Source organism: Ixodes scapularis, unplaced genomic scaffold (genome assembly GCF_016920785.2).
Source record: "Ixodes scapularis isolate PalLabHiFi unplaced genomic scaffold, ASM1692078v2 PGA_scaffold12__126_contigs__length_90152505, whole genome shotgun sequence".
Lineage (NCBI taxonomy): Eukaryota > Metazoa > Arthropoda > Arachnida > Ixodida > Ixodidae > Ixodes > Ixodes scapularis.
Genome location: NW_024609838.1, coordinates 9737503 through 9764255, shown reverse-complemented (window position 1 = coordinate 9764255; position 26753 = coordinate 9737503). Strand labels below are relative to the sequence as shown.

The following is a 26753-nucleotide window of genomic DNA, read 5'->3' as shown; positions in this document are numbered from 1 at the left end:
ACAACAGCCTTTGACGCGTTCCAGGCACTGCGGTAAAGGTAATTCTCCAGCTACGTATTAGTAAAGAACTGCTGGAACGCTTAGGTCACTTCCAATTTTCAGGATGAACGGCGCCTTAGTTTGGGCAGTTTCTATCTTGGCCATCTGTGGGGCACAGTTCCAAATCCAGCAGGAAATTTGTAACGGTGAGTTAGTTTTTTTTTATTCACTCTTCTTTGGTCTGCTCTTCGGAAGCGGTCTTGTGCCCGTTGTAGAAAATAACTAGCAAAAACGTGTTGTTAAGATTCGTTGCCGCCTTCTAAACGTAACGAAATAAAGAAACAGTTACAATAACTTACGTTGCTTGTGCGTTGCTGTAGGTACTAAACATAGTCGACTCGAAATAAAGACCGCATTTTAGGTTGCAGTTGTTCGCTGAGGCATGTTTGGGGATTTTGACAAAGACTGCAGCGACGAATAACAAATAGTAGCTATAATGTCGTCTTACCTACTTGCCTATATATCACACTAAAAAATATAAAAGCTCTCTTTTGAATTAAAAACAGCGCGGAAAGACGAGGACCAGACAAAGAAGCATGGTTGATCAACTCGACGCATTTGAAAGGGCATTCCTTGTTGGCTTTCTCCGAGTGCGGCGTCAATTTGTTTTGATTGGCGTCGTTGCTGCTAGAAGCGTGTGATATAAACTTTGTACGTAACCAATGGACCATTGTCATTATTGCTTGCACCATCTGGTAGCTGCTGCACCAATTATGCGAGTTCGCCATTGTTTGGGCACCTCCGGGACTCAGATCCGATCCCACGCTCTGTGCCTCAAAAATGGCGGCCGCCAATGTTGCTTAATGGACCTTTGAAAAGGGTCTATTCTTCGTGTAATTATTCGTTGCATCTTTTTCTTTTTTTCATGTAGAATAGTGATTTGATGGGAAGTGTTTTGTATTGTTGTTACTTTTTCAGATATTTGTCGTGTTGCAATAGCCGTCAACCAAACCATCTATCAGGACTGTCGTAAGAACTCGTTTAAATATTTCCGCGTTTTTTACTCACCTAGTTTATTCCAACGGTCGCCGTCTCGAACGCGTTCTTAGCATGCCCAGTAGCTTTCCACGACGAAATATCAGACGCCGTAGATGCCCCCATGACTCGACATTTTCGGTTTGGGTGACAATACAATATGCCAACTATTGCCGACTCCAGCGAAACCGACACCACGTTGCGACAACGGCGAGGAGCTCAGGAGAGGAGGTCGTTTAAATTCGGCTCTGTCGTCTGCTATCTCTGCTCGGTTCTCGGAGGCAGCATAGAAACAAACATCGTTTCCAGTAATTATTTTTATGCTCCCGCCATGACATTCCTACGCACTGTCTAGGAGAAGGTTTCTACCGTCGAAAAATTGCTTTGCTTTCACATGTAATACCGATTTTACGTTGCAGTGCAAGAAATTTATGGTGGTCCGCTTGCTGAACGACGACAACGACCTCTTTAGTTCGCCATTTTGCCTGGCCAGCGCGCCCCCTATAATTCGCTAAAGTCCGGAAAACTACAGGTTTTCCCGCTCATTTTAATCCAAGCGACGACCAATTTAATCCCGGGGTCACTCAATTTAATCCAAGCGCCATACAATTTAATCCAAGCGCCACACAATTTAATCCCGGGGTCAGTCAATTTAATCCACAATATATATATGGACTTATTGTGTTCAGTGGTCGTGTTTTGCTTACACATTTGGTAACTTAGAATAATTGTTTATACAATTTGAATTTTTGGGGGGCAATTGAGAATTTGATCACTAATGTGATTACTTTGAGTTACTAGTCTCACTATTGACGAGGCTTAACTGATATGTTGGTTACTCTTTTTAGAGCGCAGCTCCTAGGCACCCGTTTCGAACTTAAGCGGCGTCGGCGTCGCCGCCGCCGTCGGCGTAACCACGCGGTGAATGATGGGTAAATTCCCCCGCTAAATTTAGCGGAAAAATTTCCCCGCTAAATCTAGCGGAAAAGTTTTCCTGTTAAATCCATCGAAAAATTTTCCCATCTAGATTTTACGAAAAATTTGCCCCGCAGATTCTAGTGGAATATTTTCCCCGCTAAGTCTAGCAGAAAAGTGTCCCCGCTAAATCTAGTCTAAAATTTTTCCCGCTAAATTGAGCGGAAACTTTTTTTCCCGCTAAACCTAGCCGAATGTTTTTCCCGCTAAATCTAGCGGAAAATTTTCCCAGCAAGATTTAGCGAAAAATTTGCCCCGCAAAGGCTAGCGGAAAAGTTTCCCCGCTAAATCTAGTGGAAAATTTTTTCCGCTAAATCTCGTGGAAAATTTTCCCCGCTAAATCTAGCGGAACAATTTACCAGCTAGATTTAGCGGAAAAGTTTCCCCGCTAAGTCTTGCGAAAAATTTTCCCAGCTAAATCTAGTGTAAAATTTTTCCCACTAAATTTCGCGGAAAATTTTTACCCGCTAAATCTAGCGGAAAGATTTCCCCGCTAAATCTTGCGGAAAATTTTCCCAGCTGGATTTAGTGAAAAATTTGCCCAGCAAAGTCTAGCGGAAAAGTTTTCTCGCTAAATCTAGTAGAAAAATTTTCCCGCTAAATCTAGCGGAAAAGGTTCCCCGCTAAATCTAGCGGAAAAATTTCCCAGCTAGATTTAGCGGACAATTTTCCCCGCTAAGCCTAGCGGAAAATTTGCCCCGCTAAATCTAGTGTAAAATGTTTCCACTACAATTAGCGGGAAAATTTTCCCGCTAAATCTAGCGGAAAGTTTTCCCCGCTAAATCTAGCGGGAAATTTTCCCAGTTAGATTTAGCGAAAAATTTGCCCCGCAAAGTCCAGCGGAAAAGCTTCCCCGCTAAATCTAATGGAATATTTTTCCCGCTAAATCTGGCGGAAAATTTTACCCGCTAAATCTAGCGGAAAAATTTCCCAGCAAGATTTAGCGGAAATTTTGCCCCTCCAAGTCTAGCGGAAAAGTCTCCCCACTTAATAGGGAGTTTTCGTAGACCGCGCTGCCCCCTCCGCTAAGCGTTCCGCAACGAATAAGTTGCTACTGCGCCTGCGCGCCGATAGCCTTGACTGTGGAGTTCCCGCTATCGTAGCGGGTTGCGGAGGGCCTTGCGGGACGGCGAAGACGATCTACGAAAACTCCCTAATCTAGTGGAAAAGTTTTCCCGCTAAATCTAGCGGAACAATTTACCAGCTAGATTTAGCGGAAAATTTTCCCCGCTAAGTCTTGCGGAAAGTTTTCCCTGCTAAATCTAGTGTAAAATTTTTCCCACCAAATTTAGCGGAAAAATTTTCCCGCTAAATCTAGCGTACAGTTTTCCCCGCTAAATCTAGCGGAAAATTTTAGATTTAGCGGAAAATTTGCCCCGCCAAGTCTAGCGGAAAAGTTTCCCCGCTTAATCTAATGGAAAAATTTTCCCGCTAAATCTAGCGGAAAATTTTCCCCGCCAAATCTAGTGTAAAATTTTTCCCACTAAATTTAGCGGAAAATTTTTTCCCGCTAAATCTAGCGTAAAGTTTTCTCCGCTAAATCTAGCGTAAAGTTTTCTCCGCTAAATCTAGCGGAAAATGTCCCCACTAGATTTAGCGGGGAAAATTGTTCGCTTAATTCAGCGGGGAAAATTTTTCCGCTAGATTTAGCGGGGAACATTTTCTGCTAAAGTTAGCGGGGAAACTTTTCCGCTAGATTTAGTGGGGAAAATTTTCCGCAAATTTTAGCGGGGAAATTTTTCCGCTAAACAGCGAGGAAAATTTCCCTCTAAGTTTAGCAGGAAAAATTTTCCGATAAATTTAGCGGGGACATTTTTCCGCTAAATTTAGCGGAGAAAATTTTACGCTAGATATAGCGGGGAAAAATTTCCTCTAGGCGGGGCAAGTTTTCCGCTAAATCTAGCTGGGAAGATTTGGGAGTTTTCGTAGATCGTTTCCGCTGTCCCGCAACGCTCTCCGCAAGCAGTTACGCTAGCCGGAACTCCACAGTCAAGGCCATCGGCGCGCCGGCGCAGTAGCGGCTGCTTCGTTGCGGAGGGCTTAGCGGAGGGGGAAACGCGGTCTACGAAAACTCCCTATTTTCCGCTAGATTTAGCGGAGGAAATTTTCCGCTAAATATAGCGGGAAAAATTTTCCGCTAGATTTAGCGGAGAAAATTGACCGCTAAATTTAGCGGGACAATGTTCTGCTAGATTTAGCAGGAAAAACATTCCGCTAGATTTAGCTTAAAAATTTTCCGCTAGATATAGCGGGGAAGCTTTTCCGCTAGACTTTGCGGCGCAAATTTTCTGATAAATCTAGCTGGGAAAATTTTCCGCTAGGTTTAGCGGGGAAAATGTTCCGCTAGATTTAGCAGTAAAAATTTTCCGCTAGATTTAGCGGGAAGCTTTTCCGCTCGACTTTGCGGGGAAAATTTTCCAATAAATCTGGCTGGGAAAATTTTCCGCTAGATTTAGCGGGGGGAAATTTTCCGCTAAATATAGCGAGCAAAATTTTTCCGCTAGACTTAGCGGAGAAAATCGTCCGCTAAATTTAGCGGGACAATGTTCTGCTAGATTTAGCAGGAAAAACATTCCGCTAGATTTAGCTTAAAAATTTTCCGCTAGATTTAGCGGGGAAGCTTTTCCGCTAGATTTTGCGGCGCAAATTTTCCGATACATCTAGCTGGGAAAATTTTCCGCTAGATTTAGCGGGGGAAATATTCCACTAAATATAGCGGGGAATATTTTCCGCTAGATAGAGCGGGGAAAATTTTCCGCTAAATTTAGCGGGGAAAATGTTCCACTAGATTTAGCAGTAAAAATTTTCCGCTAGATTTAGCGGGAAAAATTTTCCGCTAGATTTAGCGGGGAAGCTTTTCCGCTCGACTTTGCGGGGCAAATTTTCCAATAAATCTAGCTGGGAAAATTTTCCGCTAGATTTAGCGGGGAAATTTTTCCGCTAAATATAGCGGGAAGAATTTTCTGCTAGATTTAGCGGGGAAACTTTTCCGCTAAATTTAGCGAAGAAAATGTTCCGCTAGATTTAGCAGGGAAAATTTTCCGCTAGATTTAGCGGGGAAATTTTCCGCTAAATTTAGCGGGGGAATTTGCCCATCATGCACCGCGTGGTTACGCCGACGGCGTCGGCGACGCCGACGCCGCTTAAGCCGGAAACGGGTGCCTAAGAGCTGTGCTGTAAAAAGAGTAACCAACATATCAATTAAGCCTCGTCAATAGTGGGACTAGTAACTCAAAGTAATCACATTAGTGATCAAATTCTCAATTGCCCCCCAAAAATTCAAATTGTATAAACAATTATTCTAAGTTACCGAATGTGTAAGCAAAACACGACCACTGAACACAATAAGTCCATATATATATTGTGGATTAAATTGACTGACCCCGGGATTAAATTGTGTGGCGCTTGGATTAAATTGTATGGCGCTTGGATTAAATTGAGTGACCCCGGGATTAAATTGGTCGTCGCGTGGATTAAAATGAGCGGGAAAACCTGTAGTCACATCGGGACAAAAGCAAACGTTACGTATACTATTCATGTGTGGCGCGATATATATATATATATCGCTCCCTTCGTGTATATATATATACGAAGGGAGTTTTAGAATAGCGTACGGAAAATTTATGCGTACGCAAAGAATAGCGTCGTCGCCGCTGGGCATGCGTCGAACGCCAACTGCGGTTTGAGCTTTACATACGCCATTTTAGCGTACGCTATTTTTTTTTCGAAAATATCGTGCGTGCGCAGAAAGCCTTTTGCGCCCTTGCAAGTAGGGGTGTCGCGAACCGGCCGCGGTTCGAGTTCGACCAGGTTCGACTTTTTCGAACTTTTAGTAGAAAGTTCGTCGAACCTTGTATTGAGGTTCGACTCGTGTGCGCATGCGCGACAGGCTGGCCAGTTGGCTTCGGATTGGATGGTAATGGCTAAGAGATGAATTAAGTGCAGCGCTGATCGGCTATTTCAGTCAATACAGTACTAAAATTTAAGTCATTAACTTCTTCAGTGAATAGAATTAGTTTCTTTTAATTGCAGTTGTTCACACAATAAAATAACCCTTTGCATAAAAAAAGAAATTCTCCAAACCTAGACATGCTTGTATCAAGGTCTGGCCACACTGTCCACAAAGTCGAACCGGTCGAATCTGGGGAAAAGTTCGAAGGTTCGTCGAACCGGTTCGACCCAGTCGAACCCTGAAAGTTCGACCAAAAAATCTGGTTCGACAAAAGTTCGCGACACCCCTACTTGCAAGCAGTATTCGTATTGAGACATTGGATAAAGCCAAGACGAGCGCAGTTAAAAAATGGCGGCTCCCAGGAGCGCGGTTGCTTTGGCGGCGTCGTGATCGCGACCGTCGGCGCGGCATTCTCGCGATTGCGATTTTCAACACAACAGAACACACCCAGTAAGGTGGGCAACGATCACCGGCGACTTGCTGCTTGCGACGCGCGAACATTTCTCGGCGAAGGTACGGTGTGCGAAGGTCAGTACACGGGACCTCTCTTGCCGAGGTGACGCAAGTGGGCACGACCGGTCGACCGCTCCCGTCGCGTTCTCGTAGTTATTAAAATGTTAGCCAAGACCTAAAAACTCTTTTTCACTCTCTAGTTACAGCGTTTCGTGTGTGAAATAACAATTCTTACTGTATATTGGTGACGAAACTGCAACGTTTGAATGATCGTTTGCAGTAACTGAATGAAGAACTCGCATCTTCGTGGTATGCCGCCTCGCAACCTGAACCAAGGAAATAAAAACAAAAACATTCATTTACATGCTTCGCAGGGAATGAACTCTGGAAGTACAGGCAGCTTATCAATCTTACAATTACTCCATGTGACAGAGACCCCTGCGTTTACCAGAAGAATGCGACGTACGAGATCTCATTCTACGCGGTTGCCAGTAAGTATATATCCACGCTCTGTTTTGCCTGACGTGCAATCTATACCCAGACCAACGTTATTAGATCGACTCAGTTTGACTTGGGGAACTCATGCGGAGGGGCGGTACTGTTTTTTTTCCTTGTTGCCACCGCCCGTAAGGCTTTAACTAGAGCCACTAAATGAAGCTCAGACTATCGGCACTCCGTTCCCCGATCTGCTAGTGGGCACCGCCATCTTGAAGCTTCAGAGCAAACGCGATTGCCGTTCGTCACAATTAAAAAAAAAAAAGAAAAAGCGACTTCCTTAGCTTTAGATACGATCTTGGAAAGCTCAGTTGATATTGGTTCGCTCTGTCGCGAACTGTTTTAACATGTCTAGAGGACGGAAAAACGTTTCCTGATTTCAGATAAAGCCTGAGATAACTGGCGATCATAATTTTAAGCACCAACAACCAAAGGTGACAGCAGCGGTGAGGGTATACAGTCAAAAAAGACAGGAGAGAGAACACACAGGAGGCACAAGAGAAGGCGACAAACTCTGGCTTTCCTGAACATGCAACGATGGAGAAAGGCAGCGAAATGGGAGGAGCTACACGCTTCAACGGAAGAGGAGAGTCCTGTGGCTGTGAGACTGGTGGAAACCCACCTGAGGAATGAGGAGGTACCACCGGCACACGAGAAATTCACTTATTGGCAGGGCCAAAACAGAAGAGATGAATACCGAAAAGGGAAAGGTGTAGCTTTCTGGGGGCGACTACAGGCGAATGGGAAACACAAAGGGAAAGCTGCGTGGAGCACCTCAAGGTGACAGGAAGGATAGGGAAGAAGGTGGCAGTCGGAATAGTGTATCTCTGAACTGGAAACAAATCCGAGGAAACAAACAAGGCACACGTGACCTGCCTGCAGAAGGACGCGGAAGAACTGAACCCACCCACCATTCTACTTGTCGAATTAACGCGCATATAGAAGAACTGGATGAGAGGACAGACAAAACCGGCCGGGAACTCCAACGTTGGATGAAAAAAATGGGACTAGTGATGGTGAACGGAGTAGTCAACTGTAAAAGGAAGATCATATGGGAAGTTGGGGAACGTTCATCATGCATAGACTACTGTCTCATGTCCCCAGCACTATATGAAAGCCTAACAGACATGACAATAAATGTGACTGTCGTAGCGAGTCTTGGAAGTGGTCATCGCCGACTGACACTGGAGTTTGGGGCAAACATAAGACAGTCGTCGATGCTAAGGACACCTAAGGGGCTGACCAGTATTAAATGGAGAGTGTGGTGAAGGAGATGAAAAAGGAGGCGGAGGATGAACCCATCTGACGTACACAGACGTTGTGAATTGGGTGTGCAAGCGGATTACAAAGGTCAAGGGAATAAGTAGTGGACACCGGAACTAGAGACGAAGAAGAAAGAGATGGTGGAATACAGAGGTTGGAGAGGCAAGAGACCAGAGAAGAGCGGCATGCAAGAGACATGGTGAAGCAGTTAACATGAGGGAGCAGAAAGGATATATTTTCAAAGCATGGGAGGAATACCAGGAAAAAAGACTGAGTTCTCGACTGTGGCGCAGAGAAAAATGAAGAAGGTGAACCGACAACTGCTTGAGGAATCGCGAAGCAGTGGCAGAGATGCCCCAAGAAAGTTCTGGCAACATGTCAGAGGTGAGGAGAGATCGGCAGAGCTTAACCCAACAACAATACGGGATGCCACGAACGGAGTAGTCCTGACTAGAGAGCAATGTATCAGGCACATTGCTGTAGCGATGGCGGAGGGCTTCGAGGAACCAGGTGCAGTAAGACTGAGTGACCCCCTAAGGGACAGCACAGGAGGTACCCAACAGCTCCGAGCTATATCCCAGGGCGAGTTGAACAGGGCCATGCGACGCATGAATATCCACATGGCAACGGGTTTAGATGACATTCCAGAAAGCCTCCTGAAGAAAAAGGGAAGAAAGTCCAGGGAACAACTCCGAGAGGGGCTCTCCTGTGTGATGGAAACGAGGGAGATACCGGAGGACTGGAGGAGATACCGGGTCAGGACGCTGTACAAAGGGAAGGGAGGAAAGCTCATCCTGAAAAACCACCGTCCGATAACAGTGACCTCGGTGCTCTACTGAATTTTCATGCATGTACTAAAGGAACGCCTACAGAGCTGGGCAGAGAACGAGAGGATAACGGGGTAGCCCCAAATTAAATTCCGCAAGAGAATAAGTCTGGAGGACAACTTGCTTGTGTTCACACAAGCCATGGAGATAGCCAACCATGAGCAGAGGCCTCTATACCTCGGCTTCTTGGGCATTTCCAAGGCGTATGGCTCTGTGAACCATGGGCTGCTGTGGAGAGTATTGGAGCAGTTGGGAATGCCTGTGGAATGGAGGGACCTGCTTCAAGAGATATGCAAAGACAACAGTGTTGAGGTACAGTGAAGCGAGGAATTCACCGAACCCATAAGGGCCACAAGGGGACTGAGACAGGGGTGCCTGTCTTCACCACTTTTGTTCATGTATTTTGCAAGGCTAAAGAGAGCACTGGAGTACAATACAGTCGCTTGGGTTTCAGCATGGACTACGGTGAAAAGGGGAGGCAATAAGATGAAAGGGTCCCTGCCTTGATCTACAGGGTGTCACAAAAGAAAATTTACACGGTCTTTTTTACCGCAAAAATAAACTAGGCATCGCCGAACGCTCATTCTCCGCCCAAAGGTAGCGCTAGAGGTCACAACCAGATGCCAAAGTTTCAGCCCGATCCGATAACTTTATCAAAAGTTATAAGTGATTTTCTGAAAATGTCAATGGGAAAATGGAGCCCATTTTTGCCTGTTTTCGGTTTCTGGTGCCATAGAGCCCCATGTGTTTGAAAACTGCGTCGGCCGCCATTTTCCCATTGAAATTTTCAGAAAACCACTTATAACTTTTGATTAAGTTATCGGATCGGGCTGAAACTTTGGCATCTGGTTGTGACCTCCAGCTCCTACCTTTGGGCGGAGAAGGAGCGTTCGGCGAGGCCTAGTTTATTTTTGCGGTAAAAAAGACCGTGCAAATTTTCTTTTGTGACACCCTGTATATGAATGACGTGGTGGCAGGGTCCCTGGAGGAGCTTAAGAAATTGCTGGACACCTGCGGAGCAGAGGGAACCATTCTGGGGATAAGGTTCAACCCCAGAAAGTCTGGAGTCCTCAAGCAGGGGTGGAGCAACGGGACACACAGGAAACAGAGGATGCCCCGACACAGCTGTCGCAGATGGTGAACATCCAGGGCGAAGATGTCGGGTGGAAGACCGAATATACATAGCTGGGAGTGACGCTGCAGTCGGGACGAAGGTACCTCGAACAACATGAAACCGAGCTGCGGACCACGGCGAACAAACACAAGGGCTACTGGGATGCAGGGGAATGTGGAGTTTCAACCGGTACGAGACAATGCGGGCACTCTGGAAAATGGTAACGGTGCGGGGCCTGACCTTCGCAAATGCCGTGCTGTGCCTGTCGGCACGTACACGAGGACACCTGGAAGTGAGGCAACGAGAGCTGGGTCGCCTATCGCTGGGAACACACCGAAGCACTACTAGCAAGTGCGACCTGGGCGACATGGGCTTCGAAGCAGGACCTGCTTCGAAGCCCGTGAGACCAGCAGCAAACTGTTTCTCGAGCGGCGCCTATGCACTTTGCCGGAACAACGATGGGCACGCCAGGTGTTGAAATCAGAGTGTCGAACCGATATTTTTATCGGTTCGGTTCGGGTTCGGGTTCACGGCTTTCGGTTCAGTTCCGGTTCAGTTCCGGGGCGCAAAAATAACGGTTCAAACCGGTTCGAACCGGTTCGAACCGGTTTGAACCGCTAAATTGAGAATATATTTTCTGCGTTGTTCTGTCAATAGGCACTATTTAGGCCATGAAACTAACTGCTGTAAACAATCTGATTTTTGCAAGGACCTATTTTTGAGAATTTCGCGAATCGCCTACAATTCGCGAAAAATGGGTCCCGCGAACAATTTCGGTAAAATGTAAACAGATTGAAATTTATAGTGAGATTCCACCGCGTCGAGAAAATTACAACCCACGAATTATTCCAAAACTTCAGCTTTGACCTAAATCGCGAAATATTGAGCCCACGAAAAATAGGTCGTTTACAGTATATAGTTTTCTTTTTTTTTTATCGTTTGTTCAATCCAGTTTTATTTTCAGGTACAAAAATTATAAAATTCTGTTATTTATACCTACACAACAAGAAAGGAAAATCTTCATTAACATACCAAACGTCGTGTTTATACGACTCAACCTCCCTTCGTTTACCAGAGTCACATACATTGAACCTGAATCGAAATGTTTTCGCGAAGTGAAGTAGGTTGCCTAAAATATCCGTGACAGGTACAACTTTGTATCGCAGTAGGGTGATTTCAGATAAGATCGACCAAAGGGTGGCTGGTCGACATTTTTAAATCAACTGATGTTTTTATATGACATTGTCTAGTGTCTGGTATAAACGAATCCACACTTAGTTTTGACCAGAAAAAAAATTTGGAGACAAGAAAAATCGTAAGGCAGGGAGAGGTGGACAGTTGCAATAACGCGCACTGATGGAGGGGGCAAGTTTGAAAGTGAATAATTAAAACAATAAAATTAGGAGAATTTTAAAACTTTTTACAAACAAACTATGGGTACAACTTGCTTGTAATATAAAGTAATAATATTTATTAAAAATTTATTTAGTTTTCTAAAAATTGCCAAACATGCCTGCTCGAACGACAAATGGCAAACTTTGGAAATCTGTATCTCATGAAATAATTTAATCATTATTACATAACTTGCAGACATTATTTTACTAATATATGGCTATTATTGAAAAAATAAATAAGGTATCTGAGTGACACAATAGTTACAATATATTTAGGCAAACATGGGGAAAAAATCAAACAAAGAAAAATTCCAATGCGAATAATAAAAAAAAAACACCACCTTCGATTTTTTAAAAATTTGGGTACCCTGTTATACTCTATTTCGGCATTCATTTCTATTAAAAACATGTTGCATCATTGCACTGTGAAAGAAGAAACAACTCCCCAAAGTAGGGTCCTTTTTCAAAGCCTACACTTAGCAGTGTCCTATACAAGAAGTGACTCTGAGTTCCAGTTTCATGAAACTTGCACAAATCTTTTATATACATTTATTCAGATGAGGTCATTGATAAAAAGAGCGATCGGTCACACAGTAAAAGGGAGGAGAAACTATATACAGCATTTTACATAAGCGTACAAAGTGGTATAATATTAGAGACTAATGATTTGAGAAAAGATGATGCAGTGTGAAGTTGTACCTTCCGGTATATTTTACATCTAGAGTAAAATAAATAACTTTACTTCCACACACAAAAACAAAGATATAATAGTAACATATTTAGGTTGGCTGTGTATTTACGATTACAAACAATTTCAGGTGACGGATGCCATAGTGCCTAACTGGAGCAGCTTCGATGCTCTCGGTGTATGAATGAATCGTGGCAAGCCGATATATTTTATCCTGCTCGAGGATAACATTTTGGGATTTTTTTATAGTGATCAGATAAAAATTATTAGTAACCACCAACAAAAACAGTAGGTTAAATACCCCGTGAAGAAAAATGTGATAAATAAGATGTCCCTGCATTCAAAATGAGCAGTCCTTGGGAAATCAAATTCGGCACTTTACGCTAAGGTTTTCCTCGCTGTACCCATTTAATAAAGTTGCTTCCAAGCAGATCCGACTGTCCGTGCTACATATACGTCACAGGTCCCTTCAGTTGATGACTTGCTGAGCCGCCACGCGTGCCAAGACTGAATGCCAGGGAAGGCGCGCACCGTCAGCCACTCTTCTTTTTTTTGTTCACGATACCGAACAACCTCATCTTCGTCCAGATATACAAGATGCACGCCTTTCAGTTTCTTTGATAGAACGCTCACCATTGTCCTGGCCGTCTGAATTGCGCTTACTGAACGTTCTCTCAGGTTGTTCAGCGTGGCCTGGTGCTTCACGAGTCCGCCAACCCCGTCACATGCATTTTTCCCATGTCCAGATGCAGAAAATAACCACTGGGCTTGTGGGCAATCGTCCTTTGCAAATTGGTGAAGCTGGTAGCGATTCTTGAAATGACTGGCGGCGCCGTCACTTACGTACGTCACGTACGAGTATACCGCAACGTTGTCTTCAACCCATTCCTTCACTTTTTCTAGAGTTAAGCAAGCGTGAGCGGCGTCGTGACACAGGTCCTCACTGATGATGGCAAAGCTGTTTGTAGATTTTCTAGTCGTCACTACACATGTAAATATCGAAACTTGTTCTTTTTTTCCAGTGATATGCTTGCACTTCGTCAGGAAGTACGATGGTCCAGTTTTCAGCAAAGTCAAAATGAAAGACAATGCTCCCGCGTTGCAGGCACTGTTTTTCATCCTAGATCGCTTTACCTTGCGTTTGCCGGATATGGTTGTGAAGTACCCAACTTTCAACCGTCACTTGGATGACGTTTAGGAAAGTCTCAGGTTCCAAAGTTTTTTTCACAAGGTCGCCGGACTCCCATGTTGCAAGCACAATCTCTTCATCCTCCGGGATATCAAGTTCCTGGAGTGTAAGAAACTGGCCTTTTGGGCAGTGATCACAGTCTCCTTGAAGGCACAGTTCTGTTGCTGGGTCGCACAGAAATGCCGAGTTCATTTCACCAGTGTTGAATGTTGAGCCTGTAACGTTCTCTAGAGCGGCAATACAAAGATAATAATTGGCGCAGCGCACACAAACGCACACTTCCTGGTGTGGAATACATTGGACCCATCTAGGGCGCAACGAATAAAATTTCGTTAGCCCAACGCCGGAATCGGGATGCTTGTCTTTGTATATACGGAAGGCCTCTCGTATTGAGCGTGTCATGAAGCGCTTTGGCACGAACGTTTTCTCTCCGTTGAGCATGACAGAGATGACGTCCTTCTGGTTGGGACTTTGGCGCGAACATTGTAGCTCGTCTTTCGTGAAGTACTCTAGGGCAGCAGACAGGTTCTCAGGGCTCACCTTGCACCTCGTATAAGGATCCGGCTCATACCACACGCCATGCTTTTCCTTGAGTTTTCGGGATTTACTGATGAGGTACATTGAGGCCTGTGGAATCATCTTTTGAACCTCATTCTTCGTCAGTGTTGACGGCAGGAGTGTAAGCAGTTGACAACGTTCCCGGAGAGAGGTGGCGGTTTCAAAGGCCTGCCGAAAGTTGTCCACCCACTCAGTGCATGTGGAGCATGTTGGTTCGGACGACCCCGATGGTGCGTCCCTGTCGTACGCAATACGTAGCCTTGAGCGTATATTCTTGACAGCAACCTGCTCCAGTTCTGTCTGCTTTCTCTTGACATAGGCAGGCCTGTCCCGACTTCTTACGACGCTTGGTTGTCTCAGCGGCGACACATCTGTAGGTAGTATGCTGCGATTTAGATCTTCAATTGCTTCTTCAGCTGGCACAAATATGTCAGGGCACTGCTCTGAGCTTCGCATCGAGATCTCCTTAGTGATGTGCATGAAGCAATGGTAGCACAGGTAGTCCGTCGCACTCACTTTGGTGGAACGGTCAGGCGGAAGAATTTGCTTCAACGAGTTTAGGTCCAACTCGCCAACACTTCGAAAATTCCGCTGCTTTGGTATAGTCTTTTTGTGTTTGCAAAAGTAATCTGCACAAAACACTCGTTCGGAGCTCCAGGACGTCTTCGTAATGTATACATAAATAATAGAAATTAAACCCCAACTGATGGCATATAATTGCCAAGTGAAAGAACTACTGGGTGCACAAGTGACAAGTCCGAGGCTGAGGAGCTCACTCACTGCAAACGTACATTTGAAAAGAGAGGTCACAACTGAGGCTGTCGGCAAAGCTTGATCCACGTCAAAGGAAGAAAGAGGGAAAGTCTCCAGACAAAAAATTGTGGTCAGCGGCCTTCGAAAAAGACTTTCCGGAATCGCACTGTCGTCCCTCCACGCGCTGATATGAAAGCACCCGAGCTTCTACCACGTGGTTCATGACACAGCCTGAGCCATGTCGGCGACCGGTTCGCGAGGGGTTGGCGGTGGGGTTACGTTGATGGTCACTCGGATTAGCCCTTGCTGTACTGAGCTACCGCCTGCAGTGCCTTATCGCCGGCTGGTGTCAACAACGAGAACACACACACCCTGTCTACACCAAAACTACAAGCGTTCACCGCACACGCGTCGCCGCCGCTTTTAAGCTTTTGTGAAATTGCTTTCTTTTGCCGCGGAGAACCGCCTTATCTTAACTACGCACCTGAAATCCTTCCAGGCGGGCGTACACAATATCAAGCGTTTCGAGGAATGCCCGTGGAGTAGAACTATGGGAAAATTCGGAGCCCGCGATGTCGATATCGTCGCCGTTGTGTTAGTACGCCGTCGCGTACTGCAGTCCCCCGTTGGGGGAGGGGGGGGGGGCGGTCTTACTACGATAACATGGCGACAGCGTTTACACTCTATGCATTTACGCGAGGCTCGAGTATTTGTGGATAATGCTGCCGGTTGGTGTGCCCCTTTGTGCCTGATATTATCGCCCGTGACGCCAGCGAGTGAGATGGCGACAGGCATGACTGCTCAGTAAACAGGCGTCGGCGGCCATGTTTTGCTGGTTGAAGCGAACCCCCTTGTCCTTGACAGCGAGCGGGGAAATGCGAAAAAAAGATTGTATCGGCCGTTTTGCCAGAACTAGCGACGAGTGTCGTCTGCGGTTTCCGGCAACTATTTTGGCATAATCGTGAGCTTAGCGAGGAAATGATTTTTGCTAGCCACAGAGCACTACCACGCAGAAAGGGAATGCTTGAACATGTTTTTGTTCTGGATATATATCAGGGATATATATGAGAGAGAGAGAGAGAGATGAAGGTAGAGCGGAAGAGGGAATAGCATATAGTGTCGCAGGAGAATAAAGTAAACAAAGTTCCTAGTGGCCGATGGCTGCATGATCTTTTCTCGGATCACTAGTCCGTAATATGATACCTCTTTGTACACAGTAGTTTCTCCTTAATTTAAGTGTGTGAACGATTTCTTTAGTTATCATTGGCCTAATCTGAATAAAAATATATAAAAGATGTGTGTTGGTTTCATGAAACTGGAACTCAGAGTCAGTTCTTGTATAAAACACTGCTAAGTGTAGGCTTTGAAAAAGGACCCTATTTTGGGGAGTTGTATCTTCTTTCTCAATAAAATGATGCAACATGTTTTTAATGGAAATGAATGCCGAAATAGAGTATAACAGGTTACCTTAAATTTAAAAAAAAAATCGAGGGTGGTGTTTTTTTTTTTATTCGCATCGGAATTTTTCTTTGTTTGATTTGTTTTCCATGTTTGACTAAATATATCCTAACTATTGTATCACACAGATACCTTAGTTATTTTTTAAATATTAGCTATATATTAGTAGAATAATATCTGCAAATTATATCATAATGATTAAATTATTTCATGAGATACAGACCTCCAAAGTTTGCCATTTGTCGTTCGAGCAGGCATGTTTGTCAATTTTTAGAAAAATAAATAAATTTTAAATAAATATGATTACTTTATATTACAAGCAAGCTATACCTATAGTTTGCGCCTAAAACGTATTAGAGTTCTCCTAATATTATCGCTTTAGTTATTCACTCTCAAACGGGCCCCCTCCATCAGTGCGCGTTAATGCAACTGTCCACCACCTCATGCCTTACGATTTTTCCTGTCCCCAAGTATTTTTTCTAGTCAAAACTAAGTTTGGATTCGTTCATACCAGACACTAGACAATAACATATAAAAACATCAGTTGATTTGAAAATGTCGACTAGCCATCCTTTGGTCGATCTTATCTGAAATCACCCAGTATTAGATGTTGAATCGTGGTTTTGCCCTTGAACTAAGAAATTAATTACAGTGAATAAAATCATGAAATGGGCACTTTGTCGCCATATATACCATAAAATGTGTTTTACGGAATACGTTTCACAATATATATATGACGACGAGACGACTGATCTTAAGGCAATATAATTTTAAAAATGTCACGAAAGTCACGGGACAAGTCCTTCCACTCTATATTTTATAAAAACACTAAGCGACAATCGCAATGCTTGTTTTTTCTAACTAGCATTGTTTGCTCTCAGCACCATGATGCGGGCGACGAATCATGCGAAAAGGAGTGGCTGAAATTGTTCACTCTAACCTATAAGCACCTTCGTACTGAGATCGAATCTGACCTAAAACAGTGCTTACCCATGCGAACATTTTCTTTATTGGATAAACTGGCATAGCCTGGTTCTGAGGTTTTCTCTTGACAAAATGCCGGTCAATTTAATTTGCAAATAAGCATCACCCTCTCTAATTGATAATTTTAGTCAAATAGAACAAAGTGGGATTTTATGCTCTACTCAATTCGGAAGCTACTTAATTGGACACTTTCTGAGAGTTTAAGTGTGCAATCGTCATAGTTCCATCATTCGTTCCAGTAAAAAAAGGCGATAATAAAAACACATAAAAAACGAAATAATAAACTTCTATATATTTGAGAAGTTATATATGCGTGAGGAACACATATAGTTATTTAAATTAGCTTCAAAAAAAAAAAAAAACAACAACAACATTATTTAAAGCTTTTCCAAATCACCTCTAACGTGTCTATGGAGGATAAAAGCGCCGAAAAAGATTTGCAGAACATCTTTCAGATAATTTAAAAGTGCATTTACTTATATATATTTGAGGTGAGGATCTTCTATTTATGCTGCCAAATCTTCAGACAGGAATTAACTATATTTGTATTATCATCGATAAATTTGACTTTATGAAGTTCACATAACCGCCTGAGACCGACACGGAAGGACGATACTCGAAAATACGCCAGCTGTTGAATCTTCGGCAACGTGCTTTTGTTAGCTGTTTTGCAGTGTAGAATACTGGGTTGCAGGGTATGCCAAAAAACACTGTGGTCACATGATATATCGCAAGGCAAATACACGAAATGTGCAGAAATAAGGAGATGACACGAAATTTTTTCTAAATAATCCCTTACACAACGCTTTACTGCAAAAAAAGATGCAAAGAAATGCATAAAATGATATTCCTAATTAAACATAGATTCCTCGCAGGGCAAATGAAGATTTTTAGAATCCTAATATAAGTCACTTTTGGGCATCAGCTTGCCTCAGCTCGAAACGTCGCGAGATACTACTAATGTTATCTTATGTTTTACGTGCACTTGTTTTGGGACCTTACTTCACGACTGTGTTCTTTATCAGTCATGTGCTGCAACATTTCATTAGGCTGCCGTATATCATCGCGAGACTGCTATAAATACTACACAACTTTACACCTTGGACGTCTACTGCTAGTGTTGCGAACGTCGCACTTCACCAGAAAGCTGAAGTATTTAACATGGTTTGCACGTGACGTAATCGCACTAGATACTGGTTGTCATTGCAAGTTTTTCTTGCTGAGAATATCAAACCCGATGGGGCAAAATGCACGCTGCAAACTTTTCGCGCTCAGTGCAAGCTATGTATTTGAGAGGCACACATTTTTCTTGTTGGTGCATCGTCGTTAGACACGGCGCGAGTATCTGGCGCGGCGAAAACGTTCTTTCTGGCAAGAGTGTTTTTACAAATAAAAGTTGTACCAACTGTACCCATCTGTCACTATCGTTTCCAGGCCACGCTTTCTAGTCTGCGCCGAAAGTGCGCGGTAGAGGAATCTTTACGACACAGAATGCTTTAAAACTACCCCCCTCCCCACTCCCTTTTTTTTAGTTGCTCCTCAAGATACTTTTTATTCCTCAGGGGTTGCCTGCTCCGTATTGAGTGGTGTTCACTCGACAATTATATCTGTGTCACTCGTTAACAGTAATACTTCCTTGCTTTTATTTTGCACCAAACTGTGAAGGTTAAACAAAATACAGGGCGGTCGAAACTTGGAGAACTTGAGAACGACACTCCTGTGAGACTTAGAGCGGCTGCCAACGTTTGGCTATCCCCGTGAGACCACTAGGATCTTTCTTTTCAGCTATCCCTCTCGTACACACTAATAGTTTCATGTAACGTCGGTCTAATACGTCACATTTAGACCCTTTAACACTTCTATTCTCGGTACAACTTTCTGAGGCAGTTCAGCAATTACGAAAACATGTTTGGGAGCCTCAATGGTGTGCATACATGTAAAATGGGCCGTGCAGCATTTTTTTTACCTTCAGTTCAATAAATACTGCCAAGTTGTAATCCCTGACGTTGATAACTTGCAAAAGCATCCATTAGTTTGTTCCTCCGAGAAATGAGAGACAGTCGAAAGAAAGAAATGAAACAGCTTTCCCCTCCTCAACTCGCAATTAGAACTATCAGCCACGTGATCTGATCCTAATATATGCACCTTCAGTGTTTATCATAATCATAAGCAGGGTTGGCAAAGCGAAGCATGGGCTAATCTTCAGATATAGTTTTAGTTGGGCTATAATGGGGCCCGAGCCCCACTAAAGCGACAAACAGAAACAAACGACAGCGGCTAGTCTTAAACCAGAGTATTTCGCGATTTGACAGGCTTTGTAGAATAAAGAAGGCTATGCTCAAACACGAGTATCATGCACACGATGGTACCATTTGCAGCCTTGTAAACACTCCTGCTAACTTCGCGAGCACCGAACAGCTCAAAGCCGTATAAAGGTACCATCGCGAACATGCTGCATGTGTCTGAGGCTTGTCGCTTTCGTTTGCTTCTGCTTCTAGCTCTAGTGGGACTCGGGCCCATCATAATCTTTGAGTTGAACACGAGCCGTTACCCGAATGTTTGGCGATACGGGTTGTCATGAACCAGAGCATTTGACTCGGGATCATGACAATCGGGTACATCATGGTGTCACGGGACTCTCAGTGCGAAGTTGTGATGTCATGTGACGTCACGGTATCAACAACGTTAATAGATCTAGCGACGTCCTCAATTTGAATCGACTTTACGCGGTGAGTCACGTGACGTCACGGGGTCACGTGATGTGACATTACTTGACAGCATGTCTTGAGATTATGACGTCACGTGACGATGTGACACATGGCTATTCATAGTGCCAATAAGAAAGCGCCGCAAAAAACCAGGATTTATTATACACTGGAATTCTGTATATGACGATTTGATCAATACTTAGAGGAATTCACGTGCCAATTTTTTATTCCCAAATAATAAATTTGTAATACTAACAAAAAAAAATTACCGTGAACCGTTTTGAACCGGTTACCGTTATATTTTTTTCCGGTTCCGTTCCGGTTCAGTTCCAAGATGGCGGCGAAGATTTCGGTTCGGTTCAGTTCCGGTTCGGCTAAAAATAACGGTTCTGTTCCGGTTTTCGGTTCGGTTCGGTTCCGGTTCGACACCCTGGTTGAAATACACCCACCTTCGAAGCATCAACACTCGGTGGGTAAAGAGGGTGAACCAGCTCACGGAGCGATATGACGTGCCACGGGTGCTGCTGTAAGAGGTCGAATCTCAGGGGACGGCAAAACGGGTCCGGGAATACGTGAAGGAGACAGCAACGACCAGATATGTCAACGCGGTCGGTGCACGGCCGTCCTTCGCCGTCTACAGTGCGGAGAAGAAGATCATCGTGCGCGAGGAATTCGTCGAAAACCCGAGGGGCAGTGCTCTGCTGTGCGAGGCACGAAGTGGAGTGTTGAGGACACGCCACCTGAGGTCCAAGTGCACGCCGGGGATGGACGGTACGTGCCAGCTATGCGGCCAGCAGGGGGAGACAGCCGAACATGTCATAATGGGGTGATGGAGTGCCGAGAGCTGAGGCCGCCAATGCTAGCAGGTTTGATGGACTATGGGATTGCACTGGGGCTGAGGAGGTTGGGACCGACACCGTCGACAGGGCAGGACCAGACGACGCAGACGACGCAGACGACACAGACAATGTGTGTCGATGAAGAAGGTCGGGACCGTGGTGGCCAGCGCGGCCAGCGAGACGATGCCTGCGTCCTCAGGGTGGTTGAAATCACAAAGCGAAAATTGGAGGACTGGGGGGGGGGGGGGGGGGGGGGGGGGCGTGACGAGGGCGGGGGGCCATGGCAATCGAACGTAACTTTTTTATGCTTTTTTGGGGGCTAAATCCAGTTTTGTTTAACCTCTGAACAAAAATGTCCTATGGTCGGCTATAGAAAATTCTTTGTATGGTCGGATTTAGCTATTTGGCCCAATTAGCTAAAAAAATTTTCTATGGCTTTCTTTAGCATTTTTTTTATGGTCGCCTTTATGAGCCTCTTCTACTTTGTCTATAACCCTATCGCTGTCAAGCTATAGCGCTCTTTAGCTTTTCTAATGGTTCGAGTTAAAGACTTCTCTATGGCTTAACCTATTACTCTCTTTAGACAGCAAACTCTAAAAAAAAATATTTCCTTCAAGTTCCCCCGACTTGTGAAAGCTGCATGGTAGATATACATACACCTCTAAACACACAGAACACAAGCAGAACACTACCCCACACAACAGCAACAACACAGCGACATCGCACTCGCACCCCCACCCCTCTCTACATATGCTATGTTCGCACTAGCTGTATATATGGCAGTCTAATTTTTGAATCCGACTTTGCCGGTGAACCATCATTTGTCACAAAAACACGGAGAGGCGGAGCAAATATTACTCGCACTTAATACATTATTTGAATTGTCTCTTAGAATAGCCCCCATCTCTTAATTCAACACACTGAGCAAAGGAAATGTAGATAATTAGGCTAATTAACTAAAATTTATTAATTATCTTTTTAATAATTCTGATGAATCGTGTTGACAATGAAGTGTTGAAAAGCAGTACACTGGTGGTGAAAATTGCAATCAAGCTATTGCTTGATTACAGTGTAATCGATTTTCAGTTTTGGTGGGGGTAACAATTAATTCTAATTGTTGCACAACTATTTCAATGGATTTTCCAAGCAAAACAAAATTAATGGTTTTCAAGACTCGTTGCAACAGCAGAGAACATAACCTGGGTCATGCTTTTTCACCGGTATCACAGAAATTTAGTATTGCTTTAATTTTCTAACCTGTAGCGTTTTACCTATAAAAAGTAGGTACCGGGAGTGATAAAAGACCCTCGAACCATGACTTGGGTATCACAGCAGACGACTAAAATGATACTGTCTTCGGTGATATAATGCGACCACTTGAAAACATCAAGTTGCCCAAGTCAAAAAGTTCAAAAGACCGTGTTGGGAGTTTTAGTAGATCGTTTAGCAGACCGCCGCTGCCGCCGCGAGCATGTAAGAGGAATATTTAGACTCGTTGCCATAAAATTTTCAATGGACGGGTAAAGAAAATGTATTGGTTCCCAGTCTTTAGACGCGGGGCCATAATTTTTTTTTTTATAGGCGGGTAAAGAGGATTTATTGCTTCCCTGTCTTTAGAGTCAGGACCATAGAATTTCTTATAGGCGGATAAAGACAATTTATTAATCTACAGTCTTTAAACTCGTGGCCATAGACTTTTCTATAGCTGGCTGTAGCTGTATTTATGGATTTCTACGGCCGACTATAGAAGGCCATAGGGGATGATAGCATGCCACAGAATGTTCCATAGACGACCCTAGACCATCTTTGTAAGGGGATACGCTTGTGCAGCAGGCGGAAGACTGGCAATGTGAAAACGCACACGAGAGCTTTGACTTTATCGCGAATAGCAAATAACAAACGTAAACAACTGTACAAAAAAAAAAAAGCATCAACATAAAATATGAGAAAAAGAATATCCGCACTTCGTCAGCTTTCAGCGAGGGTTCGGATCCAATGCCACATGCTTCGTGCCCAAGGAACGGCGTTCGCTATGTTGCCTCATCAATTTTTGAAAAGAGTCTGTCGTAGCAACCAACCAATCAGTCAACAGGTGTGGTTGTCAACACGTACCTGTGCGGATAATTGTTTTAACATTCTTTTTCTCGTCTCGCTCTTTTGCAATAGATTATTCGCAGAAGTTCCATCCTTGGTGGAATAAAGGCAGTAAGTACGAATCTCCAGCCCTTCATTTCCTAATATAACGTTGAAAAAAAAAAAAAAAAGAGAAAAACTTAGGTTTCGCGTACAATAGAGCGGCTCCGGTAAATCCTACGCTGTAAGAAATGCCAAACAGATCTGCGTCTGCACAAAGAAAGCTCGAACTTTCACCGAATGTGCATTGAGGTGGCACTTGAGGTGGCCCTGCTCCTTGAAACTCGTAAAGTTTCAAGGAGCAGTTCTTTTCCTGTGAAAAAAAAAAAATAAAGAGGCCAACAAAGTTGCCAAAGTCAACGGTCGACGCATGCCCCTTGCGAGCAAATTCGGCTTTTTTTTATGTCGCGTCGCTTTGCATCCTTTCAGGCGCTTTCAAAAGGGGGAGTAATGCCATGCGCGTTGCCGAGCGAGCGAGTCTGTGTCCGAATGGTTACCGTGCTTCGTTTTCGCGCGGAGGCCCCAGGATCGATTCCTGAGAACGGACGCTTCTTTTCTTTATTCTTTCAATTTAGCGTTCTCGTAAGTTCAAAAACCTTGTCGTCTGATCGAGGTACGAATGTTTTAAGGCCCATGCGCACATTCGCGTTTGAACGCGAATGTGCGTATGGGACGCTTTGAACCTTCTACGCCAAATGTTCCAGAAACCCACATGGGTACAAAAGGTACTCCGCGTGGCGGTCCGGGATCATTGTGCCCCAGCGCTCGATCCTGTTGTGTTACGCCGCCATCGTCGCCTGTGACGCTAGCCCTTTCTTCTTTCTTCTTTTTTTTTTTGGGGGGGGGGGGGGGGGGGGGCAGAATTTTGTTTTATTAAACGTTTAGTTTCCTTCAGTCATTCGTCGCCTCATCAACTCTCATTCGTGAGAATATCACACACAAAAAGAGGAGACAGAGCTGTTCCTTGTCGACGAGAGCGTTCGCCACCGCTGCCTCTGAAAACAAGGCAATAACAAGGGGAAGGGACACTGACAGGGTATTTATGCTCGCCAAGGTTCTTATGTGTTCATGACATGAGAGCCCAGCTACCCAAAACACAATCAGCGGCTCAAAATTCGTTTTGTTTTTTCCTCCCGAAAACCGATGATCCAGAACTTGCTGGATTGAGTCGCGCTCACTCTCTTCTCCGTGGTCACGGGCGTTCAGACACAAGTACCGAATATAATCGAAGTGGTGGGTCATCCGAGGCACTCACTCATTTATATAAATAAAAAAAAGTATATTATAGATTCTAAGAAGCAATTACAACGAAGGCGCGCTCTGATTTATGTAGCGCAACTGACGAGCTGGAGTCAACACGTTTCCACAGATTTTTAAAGCACACGAGTTTTGTCTTGGAATTTTAATAAAATTAGTGTCAAATCTGTCTATAACTCCTGCGGAGTGATAACTAATTGTAAAGCATGATCATAATTGAGATGACTAGAGACAAGAACATTGTCGTCCGCATATTGGAAAATTCTACAACTGGACACATATGCCACGATATACTTAATAATAGTAAAATATAATAATAATAATAACCACGCCTTTAAATTTCATAAGGTATAACTAACCACATCAACTCACATTCGGTGAGAAAGCTTTAGTTTTGTTTATTTGCAGGTGTTAATTTCCCCGACTCGTGTTCCAGTGTTAGATCCGCCGGAGTCATCTATATATATATGTGATTACTTAGTTGCTCTTTTTGTATCGTTGTATTACCGGGGCATTCGGTCAAACTTCCTCTCGGAGCCTTATAACATTGATGATAATATTGTAATTCTTTTACGACAAATGATGCGTTGAACATTGTAAACCCGGAGCGCAGGGAGACGCAGCAGAAACACTTTTGTGCTTTCGAAGGCACGCACGTAATTCAGCAACCACTGCAAGGACGATAAGATGCGCGAACATCGTACCTTCGATTCCACTTGGCCGTGTGGGGTGACCCTGGAGAGTATCTCTACGGCATGATGAAGGGCAGCGACCAAGCACTGAAGTCTATGTCTGCAAGCAACGCCATGACGCCCTCAGCGACTAGAGTTCCGTTTCAAAGCCGATTTCTTCTTTGATAGTGAACAGAAAGGTGCACGAAGCCGCGCTCCCATTGCAGTCTGGAGACACTGTGTAAGGCCTGTTTCTTCCTGTCCCCTTGGTTATTCCAAAGCTGTCTGCCGACATGTTCTCTAAATGTACGAAGCAAACATGTCTTGGAGCATCTTCGAGGCGTGGCCGGAGAGGCTTCTGTCTCCGTTGTCTTGTGTAGGATGTACGAGCGGTTGGACCGCTTCTTTACATGACGCCTATTGGGTCCCTGTGAGTTCTAAATAGAGCCCTACCAAAAGACCTAGTAGCATGTGCGGCAATTGTACCCAAACTCTGTCTTCGTTTCGACGCCTTCTCCGGGCATGACACGAGCGCGGCGTCGGCGTTCGGTACCAGCTCGGCTCGGCTCGGAAACCGAGAACGAGTGCTGCGCGTTAGCGTTCGCCAAGGATTCGGATCCGATTGCGCGCTTTATGCGCCCTAGAAATGGGTGACCGCAACAGTTGCTCGAGAAACTTTTGAAAACATTTTTTCCCCTTTAAGCTTGTCTAAAATAATTTTTTGTTCTCTTTTTATAGTTCCATACGTAAACGAAGGAAAGTTGATGGGAGGTATGTGGCTGGAGCAGCACACTGAGGATTTACGTGCTTTCGGAGAGACGGTGACGTTTAACTTCACCAACCCCGACGTTGACATGCCACTCAGGGTCAAGCCAAACGAAACTTTCAAGATAACCGCCCGAGTGTGCCGCAAGTTTTACCCCGTGAGTTCAAGTCGCAGGCTTCTCTCTGCGCTACTTGTGTCGCGAAACCGATGAGACCAAGGATAGGTAAAGTCTCGAATAAGGCCGACCCACAAACTGGCCTTCTGCCGGGCAGAACAGCGGTTCCCAGTTTCCTTCTTTCCATTCCCTCAACTCCTCTCCCAAGATGAGCGGGTCTCCGAGTTACTACTCGCAAAAAGGAGGAGAGTCTCCCTCTTTCCGGAGTGGAAAGGAGGAATTGAGGGAAAGTTTCCTTCATTCAGGCTGCTCATAGGCCACTAAGTCATTTCTTTTTCGTATTTAACTCCATACTAAGGGTTGTTCAAGCAGGGTTCTTCAGAAATTGTGAAGCGACACAAATCCATCATATGTCGCGCAACGGTCAGCTTCCATCCGTTTTCTTGTTCGTTTCGTTGTTTTTTGCTGGGGGAATGTTTTTTCTTTTTTTTTCTCACAGTTCGCTTGTGTTCTTCACGAGGGCCTGCTCTACGTACGAATTATTCGTGATATTTGCTCTTATAATCGAGCGCAGGAGAACATGCACTTACTTTTTCCTATAGAAATGCATTACCCGGAAGTCAATTTTGGACTGGTTGCTGTCTGCTTCAAAATGCAACAGTACACTAGCGCCAGTTGAACCTCTAGCGTACATTACGATAACTCTATGTGCGCAGCAAGCAGACGACGGCGTCGTCTATTCGCTGCACCTGTCAGTAGATGGCGTCACATGCACATCCCTCCTGTGTTATCTTGTTATTTGTATGATTCGAGTGTTTTTGGTGCGACGGATTGTCTGCTTCTCTGTGTACGCGTCCTCTCCGCAGATGGATTATGTTCGTCGTGCAATGTCCTCATTTCAGTACGACTTCACGCTTAAGATCTACGTGGGTACCTGGCAGTATGCTTTCGGCTGTGCCGAGGCGCGCGTCAACGTCACAAGGGAATGGAAGAAATGCCTCAACTACGACGACTCCGAGCAACCGACCAGCACCGAGAAACCACGCGGTCGCGCCGAATTATAAGCTGCAGAGTCGCATATTATTTGCCTTTGGCCTATAATAAAAAAAAAAAAAAAAAACACAAAGGCCGTATATGCTAACTTTAA

The 26753-nt window shown here is 44.5% G+C and overlaps 1 protein-coding gene across 1 annotated transcript; it reads left to right on the top strand.

Annotated features, from left to right (window-relative positions):
- LOC8053906 lies at positions 1 to 26753 on the top strand. The gene is made up of 6 exons (XM_029974833.4): positions 1 to 185; positions 958 to 1008; positions 6769 to 6885; positions 22831 to 22869; positions 25464 to 25648; positions 26509 to 26753. Exons 1-6 carry the CDS (start codon positions 104 to 106, stop codon positions 26668 to 26670), a joined length of 636 nt encoding a protein of 211 aa, XP_029830693.4. The 5' UTR covers positions 1 to 103; the 3' UTR covers positions 26671 to 26753.